Source organism: Colias philodice, chromosome 19 (assembly GCF_061535455.1).
Source record: "Colias philodice isolate Cphi_HAF_F1 chromosome 19, ilColPhil1 Martin Lab GWU primary, whole genome shotgun sequence".
Taxonomy (NCBI): Eukaryota; Metazoa; Arthropoda; class Insecta; order Lepidoptera; family Pieridae; genus Colias; species Colias philodice.
The window spans coordinates 1073111-1082830 of NC_143104.1; the positions used below are offsets into that span (position 1 = coordinate 1073111).

A 9720-nucleotide genomic window follows, 5' to 3' on the forward strand; every position below is an offset into this window, starting at 1 on the left:
ATTATCGGATGGACGACGCGACGCCCCCTTCCCCCTCTCGTTCGCTTTTTGTTTACGTAATTTTTGGGAGGCGTAGAGTTTATAATATTCAGACGGAAAATTAAATGAATATTTATTTTTGTATGAAAATAAAATCTAACAAATTATCAAAAGTCGAAATGTTGTTACTTATGATGTTAGCTATCTTGTCCTGCGAGGTTGCCGGTGTTTTACAAGTAACCCTGTATATATAAGGGATTTTAAATTAAACTATATGTGTTTCTCCTCTGAAAAAGATGAGACTTTATTTTAATATTTGCACATTTAACATACATATAACTTTTACATTAACAATGTTACTAAAATGAAAAATTTACTAACCTGAAAAAGAAACGACATTTAAAGTTTAATTCTTTAGTTTGAGAAGTCAAAGGCTTGCCTCGACCATGTTTTAACACTGGAGCCATATTGAATTAACAATATAAAGTTACAACACTTACACACAAATTAAACACTAGTTATGGCCCTGCCTTCATACAAAACTGCTGAATACGCCGTTCGCACGGGAATAGAATGTGGATGCGATTTCCCTTATAGCATCCAAGCTTACGTCTTTATAATTATTAAACTGTATAAATTCATTCTTTAACTCCGGTCTGCATCGTGCAGACATGGGTGTAAAAGTCTCATTTTAGCTATTAAATGTAGTTTTTAAGTACATCTGAGTTTTCATTTGGGGCCTCCGGCTGCGGGACATGTAATTCACTTCAACAAATATTATAACAATAATAACAAATAATAACAACAATCAACAAATACAAAATTTATCAATTAAACTACGTACATAATAATTATAATTTTTGAATGAAATGTGCTTTATGTTCTAACGCTACCAAACGACTGCACGTGGCACCTGCGGACAGCGTAAACTGGTTTATTCTGGTTTTGTGCGTGTTTCCACTTTCCACTATCAAGTGACGATTTATTTATTTGTTTTGTTTCGTAATTATTATGGTCAAATATTAATTATGAAACAAATTATTATGGACACGATATTTTATTGTTTCACGGTAGTCGCCTTGTCGTTTGCTCAAGGACGTAAAATTGAATGATATATTTTTTTTTATAAAGTCAAAACCTCAGAGGAATAAACCTATAGAGTTCTTATATTGAGACAGAACAAAATACATATTTTCTAATCTACTTACTCTTAGTCAATAACAGCATAAGTCAGATTGAGATAGCGATAGAGTATCTGCACTGTCTTTAAACGTAGCGCGCCGGCAGTCAGTTTGTTTTCCAACCAGCTGGTGGGCTCAGTGCGTCAAGTGTTTTTAACGAAATATTTAGAAAATATAAAGTGTATAGTGTTTCTTTTTATTTGCCAGTGTGCTAAAATGACTATTGTATGTTTAGCTATCGGCTATTACTAGTCGAATGGGAGTTTTGGATGAAAACAATGAAAAAATATCTTTCCATCGGTAAGTGATTTTCAGCAAATTGATAAATATTTATGTTCTAACCCTATTTGAAGGTTATATCAAGCGCTTTTTTATAAGTTTATGTTGTAACTGTAACATTTACCCACTTTATGGGGTTGTGGAATACAAAAGAATTAAATAATTTTTAAAAAATGTCACAATATTATCACGTTTGGCATTTTGTTTACCACCGTAGTGTTGTAACACATCTAGCGTATATTATCGATTTATGACAAAAAATCTATTTCATATTAACGTTGATTTATTTATTTTGTATGTAAATTTTCTACAGCAGGAAAATAAAAAATACCACGTGGTTGTTTTATTTGACTTATCTGTTTAGTTTGTTGTTTCTCTTTTAGATTATTAATAAATTCATTTTGTTTTAGATTTCCAGAGCTAAATAAAAAATGGGTATAAAACATGAGACGTGTAGATTGGACGCCGTCGAAATTTGCTATATTGTGTTCACTGCATTTCGAGCCTGCGTGTTATCAAGATGGATACTCTAGAAGAATTGTGCAATCTTACGCTTACGTTTTTTTTTTGTTCCTTTAGATAATAAATACATTTGTGTGTGAGTGAATTTTTATTTGGAAATTTTTTTACACATTTACTTTAAATGTGTAACTATGTGAAAATTAAACGGTTGATTAAATGACAGTTCTCATAGATGAGAAAGTACTATTGAAATACATACTTAATAATTAATATACATGCGTTTTCAAAGAAAAACCCGCATAGTTCCCATTCCTGTGGGATTTACGGGATCAAAAGTAATTTTTCCAAATTTCATTGTAATCGGTTTAGTAATATTCGCGTGAAAGAGTAACAAACATCCATCCTCACAAACTTTCGCTTTATTAGTAGGATGTAAGGAAAATGTTTTCTTTAAGACTGTCCTTTTATGAACTTGTTAAAATTCATGCTGACTGTGCCTTTCTCCTCACTTCTTTAACTTTATTGATCTTTATTTTAAATTAGTTACATTTCAAGTTTTAAAATTTATTTTAAAATATACTAGCTTTCCGCCCGCGTTTTTAAAGAAAATCCCGCACAGTTCCCGTTCACATGGGATTTCCGGTATAAAACCTATCCTATGTGTGTATGTACAAAATTTCATTGTAATCGGTTCAGCAGTGAAAGAGAAAGTTATCCATTCTCGCATAATTTCGCATTTATTATATTCGTAGGATTAAACAAATAATGTATTCAACTGAAATTTATGATTAATTTTGTTTTTTTTTATTATTTATTATTTCACGAAACCGTAAATGCAAAATGCATTCACGATTTTATCGATTGAAGCACATCCCATCACTATCACCTTCTATCTATCTAAATACGTACCTATAGTAAAAATGGTGCCATGACTATGTTGAAACGTAGCTTGTAGTCTATAGCTATCTCATTCTTTCATACGACGTTTTCTTTAGATAGAGAGAAACAAATATATGTAAATTGTATACGCTCGATACAAGTACTCTATAGGTTTATTCCTCTGAGGTCAAAACCATTTTCTTTCAAATAAAAACTTGTTTTTATTGAAAACAAAAGTGTTGCTAGGAATAAGTATAAAGTTAAATAGTAATGTTAGGATATCGAAACATTTTTGTATAGGCCAGAACGATATAGTGGAAACGCGCTCTAAGATCTGAGTAATATACACACCACTACATATGCAAAAATTTCTCCAAGCTAATTTACCTGTAAGTTTCAAGCTTTCTTTCTGAATACGCCCTCTGTCTACGAATTGAATGCAAATTTAGATGACATTGACAGAAATGTTGGAGTTCATAGTTCTGAGTTCATACTGGTCTACGATACTGGTTACTGGTAACTGGTTCATACAACTGTCACTTCGTATACACGACTAATGTCAAATCGATTGTAGCCGAACAATTTAGGCGAAAGTAAAGTAAATAAGTGCCTCAAACAATAAATTTTCTACAATTTATTAAACTTAAAAAGGTGAGTGTGGGAATTTCTTGCTGTTCATAAATGTACACTATAATATGTCAATTATTTTTGTGTTCCTATTCATAAAAAATGTAGTAGTGAAATATTTATGTATTTTTTTAGTTTTAAATGTATTAAAAATGTGGCAATGTATTAAAAACGCTACGATCAATGATCATACATCGACTCACAAGTTAATCTATGTCATAATCAGAATTAATATTATATTGAGTCATTTTTTTCTCTTTTCAGAACAATGACAAAACTACTAGAATGGATATCCGCTATATCAGCGTTCTTTGCAGTATGGTATTCGTTAATCGGAGGTTATGTGAAACACCCTTTAATTGAAGCGAATATGAACCTTATTTTACTATCACCTATATGGTTAATAATAGTATTTGGCTTGTATGCCTTAACAGTGGTCTTATACAGAGTGTTCACCTTTAATAACTGTGAAGCCGCATTTTTGGAGTTGCAGAGACAGATAAAAGAAGCTAACAAAGACTTAGTTGCTAAGGGACTTAAGTGGTAGTTTTTATAATAATCATGTTAATAAGTTATTGTAATGCATCTGTTTTGTAAGTTATTGGTTCTTATGATGTAACTGAGTTATAGGATATTAAATTATTAAAGTAATACACACTATTCACTAGTTCTTGTTGTTTTTAAAATGATGAACAAATTGTTTCTGTAAGTTTTGACTAATATGTAATGATGTATAGAAAAATATCAAAATAATAAAATCATATTTGAAACTAGTGAAGTGGATACTATAATAATTTAATTATTTTATTTCTATTTTAAATATTCCTCACCTTATTGTATTTTGCCTACCACACAACACACCTAGTTTCAATTCACTCTGTATACCAATTTCTTACTCATATTCTATTTAATAAATATATTCTTGACTGTATCAGAGAAAATTACTTGAGTTCATGCAGTAAGGTGAATAGGTTGAGATAGGGAATGAGAGATGTACATATTTTTAATAATAAAATTGTTCATGGATCTTGTTTTGTATAAAAAATGAAATAGAAATCAATTGTTTTAGATACAGTAGAACTTATTTAAGTCGAACATCAAGGGAGACGCCAAAAAATTCGAGTTAACGAGTTTTCAACTTATGGAGGATTTTGACTTAGGCAGATTTGGATTCAACATAAAGAGTTTGAGGTTTATTCTTATAAATTTTGAATTAGAGAGGTAAAATAAATAAAAATTCAACTTGCAGAGGTGACAAACATATTTATATTAATTATAAATCAACATTATTTTAAAATAAAAAATATGGCATTAAAAAAGTCAGTAATTTTTTTTTGCTTTACATATTTTGGTTGTTCTCTATCTATAGCATTGTCTTATCTATAAAGAGCAGAAAATTCTTCTTCTTGAGAGTTACTGGTTTGATCTATAAAATTACGTAAGGTTATCAATGCGGTTCGCGCCTCTTCGATGGAAACCCATGGAGCGCATGTACTTTTCACGTCTTCTATGTCATCTTTTTTAACTTCTTTAAAAACAAGTTCCTGTCTTCTTTTGAATTTTTCTAACCATCCATTACTGGCTCTGAAATTAACGATTCCCAATTTTTTAGACAATATTTGGGCTTTTTCTTTTAACCGTGCTCCACTAACACTGATATTTTGGCTGCGACACTGCTCAAACCATTTAAGTAAGCATTCCTCCAAGGCCGGATATTTTACAATTTGTTGTCTTTTGCAAGACAAACTTTGACCGTTTTGTATTTTTCTCATGATGTCTGATTCATTTTTTATTATTGTTGAAAGAGTACTCATTGGCAGGCCAAATTGTTCAGCAACATCTTTCTTTTTTTGACACCTCTTCACAGCTTCGAGCACTTCTAATTTTTCACCAAGACTCAAAGTTTTTTGTTTACGTTTCACAGCACTCATATTGTTAACTGTTGTACTAATAGATGTGTATTGCAGTAGAACCAAACTACTTCTGACAGTATTTAAGTCGAATCAAGCAAACACGTGTTTACGTGAGTCATAAATTTATTATCGTATACTCCTAAAATGTTTTCTAGGAAACTAAGAAACAATAGTGTAGGTACTTACATTGTCGGCACGTTCTTAAAGTCGGTAACTTGTTTTTGTTCGAACAATAGAGGTAATAAATTCCTAATAATACAGTTGAAAAGGTTGTAAAATAAAACGTTGCTATGTTCGAGGTCAAATTTATTTTTTCGAGTTATAGAGTGAAAATATGTACCTACCAAAATGGCGAGGGGGATTCGGTGATTATTTCGAATCCCCCTCGCCATTTCGCTTTACACATATGTCTACACTACGAGGTAGCCGAAGCAACACAAAATAGAGATTAGAGAAGAGAATATGCGAACAGAGGTCAACGACCGTTGCTACTATAACGGACAAAAGACGTGCGCATTTTGTTTTAAAATTATGACAGTTTTAAAATGCGTCGGGTATTAGATACCCGGCAACAATGACGCCGGGTTAAGTTTAGTTACAGTTAAGGTTAGTTACACTTAAAATAAATTCTAGTCTAAACTCTAAAGTTTTCTTAGACATTTTTACAAACAAAATATACCTGACAATGTAACGATAAATCAGTGGGTCGACACTTAGAACATCGTTTTGGTTAGGCTTACATTTGCAAGCAATTTTAAACTTCATTACATTGACATAGAGTTTAAATTAATTTGTACTTTTTCAAGAGCCTATGTTAAGTTTAGCTTGCCAACATTTAGAAAAAATAAAAATATTTCTAATGTTGGCCTCTCCGATGTAATCGTATAATATTAGATTTAATATTTTAGTTTTAGTTATTTATTATTATTTCTTCTTTTTTTTTAAACCTTACTTTTGTACATTTTAATTTTAAGCTAGTACATTAATAAATTTTTTCATTCTTTCTTCGATTTCTTGTCAATGGTTAAGACTTAAGCATAGACAACGTCTTGATGATTTGAATTCAAAATGGCGTTTTATTTTATTGTTTGTTTTGGTGGATAGAGTTAAAATTTGTTCTTCATCGTAGATTATGTTATTTACTCAGTTAATACTTAATGTACAGTACATTGAATTATCCCAAATACATTGAACTAAGCCTGCTCTGCAAATTTGTAATATTTATGCCAAAAGTGAAAAAAGAAGAAAGTGTTATGTGTAAGCAATGTAATCTGTGTGTAAATAATAATTGTAATTTGTGACTAAATATTTGCAATTTGTACCCGATGACTGTTCTATATGGAAGATAAAACATAATAATTACATAACAATGTATTCTCTAACACATGTTCTAGCTGTAGAATCAATTGGAGAGGAGATATTGTTATAACAAAGAAAACAACGGCTTCAATATTGGTATCGAAATTTATAACGAGATTTTAAAACAGAAATCCCACAAAATATTTCAAGGAAAAGTATAAAATATGAATCTAGTTGTATTCACATACTAATCAAGTCGAATTAAGTACTAAATGCCTAAATAAAGATATTCAGTAAAATTCAAATGGAATTATCCATTTTTGCTGTTAATAGTGTTTTAATAGGTATTATATAAAAATGTTATATAATTAATATTATATTATAATAAACTTATTGATCTACATTGTTGATGTTTTATTTTTAATTTCCTCTAAATTTGATTAGGGATGAGAATTAGTAGGGTTGTACCGAGCATCAAAAATTTTATCGATATCGATAAAAAGTTTTATCGATATTAGCACTCCTAAATAGGCATCACTAGCAACATCAACTTTTAAATGTTGGCAGCAATGTGGGTCATTTTTGACGTGAACTTCTCATAGGTTGGTATAAAAGATTTCCCATAGCGAATACATGCATATGTGTGCGTGAGCTCGAAATCGAAGTACTGAGTGCCGTCTCTTACCTATATTACTTGCTCTGTGCGATAAATAACTCAAATGGATGTTATAAACTATTGTTAGACGCATGGTTAGACGTAACTTTTGATTTAATATTTTTGTGGATGAATAGTTGTCAATATAGCTGTCACTGTCACCTGTCAGAACATGCTTAGCTGTCGAATACTATAAATTGCCGCTTTCCTTTGACAATGACTCATGGCGCAATCGTACGGATCGTGCCTAGGGGCTCGGACGGTTTAGGGTGCACTCACACACATCAGTCACCGTCACGGCATGTCACCGGACAGGATTAAAAAAAAATATGTATCAATAGTTCTAGTATGACTCTGTTCCCACACGACAGTCGCCGGCACGAAATCTATCAGTGACGTCACCGGTCAGGCACGTCAAATAATCTTTCCATACATGTATCATACTTTTATCCCCACTCACCCGGTGCCGTCACGTCTCAGTTCAGTCAGCGTCGTGCTACCGTCAATTGCTACATGTTCTCTAGCTTGACACACGTCTAATCACTGACTAACCTGATGTATGTGTTCAATGATTCAGTCAAACCGGCGACGTGACTGACGGACAACATGACGGTGACTGGTGTTTGTGGATACGTACACGAACCGTCACCGATCAGTCATCGGTGACTTGACGGTGACTGATGTGTGTGAGTGCACCCTTATACGACGTTTGACCCAACTACCTTTGCTAATAGTCGTTGACTTGCTGCGATTTGTTAATCAATTAGGTATCTGTGTAGAATCGCAGTACATTCTAATTACATTTCAAACTAATATTTAACCCAGTCTCGCGTGTAATTTCTATTACTATGCATTCCTCTATTTGTATAAAGTCCTTTTAAAATATAAATTGTAATTTATTATAATGCAACTATGTTTTATTTAATAAATCATAATACCTTGCAGCTAATTTTGTATGTGAAAAATAAAACAAACGAAATATTTAAAAAATAGCTAATTTAATTAAGCTAATCATAAGATTTATTTACATTACATAGTATTTACATATTATTCAAAAATCTTTGGCTCGATATACTAAAAAAATGGTAACATTAAAACACAAAAAGACATACAAATCCACAATGTTTGCATAATATTTTCTAAGTAAATCATGAACACGGAAATCAAATAGCAAAAAATAGTGACAATGATTTACAATAATAAAATCTTATATATAAAATTCTCGTGTCACAATGTTAGTCTGCATACTCCTCCGAAACGGGTGGACCGATTCTCATGAAATTTTCTGTGCATATCGGGTAAGTCTGAGAATCGGCCAACATCTATTTTTCATATGTACCACGGGCGAAGCCGGGGCGGACCGCTAGTAATTATATAACATTGGTGTTTAGTGTAGTTATACTAACTTTTTACTGGATATACAATTTATTATATTTTATCAATTATTGCTTTAACTTTCCAGTGCTAGGTACTCTTAACTAGCGAACGTACAAACACTAAGTATTTTGCAAACAAAGCTTGTTTTATAGTCTACGCATTTTTCGTATTTTACAACAACATTCGTATTTTAATACGTCTATCCGTTTAGTAGTGCATTTACACATTCGTATTCACTGTTCGCTATTCGGCTCGTCATTCGACAAAACTTTCGTTTACTGTATCGTCGCGAACCACAGCTCACAAATTTGTAGTACAGTAAGTTCGTGTTAGCCATTCAAGTCCTTGTTTACATCCGTAAACCGCTCTTAGTTGCGAATACGCGAATAGCAAGTGGACTGTTAATAATTACGTGTTCTTTATTGGCCTCGTGTTTCGCATGAATGTGTAAATGCACCATAAAACATTTAATGCACTCTGTGTAAATTGTCTATGGACCTTGCATATTTATTTAAAAAAAAAGTATTTTGGTCCATTCTGTGGATTTCATATTAATTGTTTACTGCTAATCAATCCGTGGTCCTTTAGCACCCAATCACGAAGATACTACAGATTTGAATGCAAGTTCAAAAGAACTTGAATATTGGGAACTAAATCTTGAAAAAAAGAAAAAAGTTTACTGTAGGTCATAAACAAAGTTACTTAATTGTATTCATATTATTTAGTAAAAAATTTAGACAATTTTGTAACTACTTCAGATTTTAAACTATTTTTAAATAAACAATATAACAAACAGGCATATATCTTAATTCTTAATAATTCATATTCATAAAAAATTAAAATGCGTTTAGCATCAGAAGAAAGCATAATAATTCTGGAAACATCCCAAAATTCCTCGTAACTGTTTTTCTTAGCTTACGATAGCAGACGAAAAAAATGGAGATTCGACATTTTTAAGTTTTCACGCACACAGCAATTAATCTAAATTATCACACGCAAACATTTATAAATTCTGCTGAAGTGGTTAGTGACTAGTAAAGAAATCTGTGGGATTAAAAAAACGTGCAGA

The 9720-nt window shown here is 31.7% G+C and overlaps 1 protein-coding gene across 1 annotated transcript; it reads left to right on the forward strand.

Annotated features, from left to right (window-relative positions):
- The first annotated feature begins 3300 nt into the window (after positions 1-3300).
- Positions 3301-4693, forward strand: Dpm3 (Dolichyl-phosphate mannosyltransferase subunit 3). The gene is made up of 2 exons (XM_089707520.1): positions 3301-3431; positions 3672-4693. The coding sequence occupies exon 2, from the start codon at positions 3676-3678 to the stop codon at positions 3952-3954; it is 279 nt and encodes a 92-aa protein (XP_089563646.1). The 5' UTR covers positions 3301-3431; positions 3672-3675; the 3' UTR covers positions 3955-4693.
- The last annotated feature ends 5027 nt before the right edge of the window (positions 4694-9720 follow it).

Bases quoted from the DNA above. Each gene is read 5' to 3' on its own strand.
- Dpm3 (XM_089707520.1), top strand. From the start codon at position 3,676: ATGACAAAACTACTAGAATGGATATCCGCTATATCAGCGTTCTTTGCA.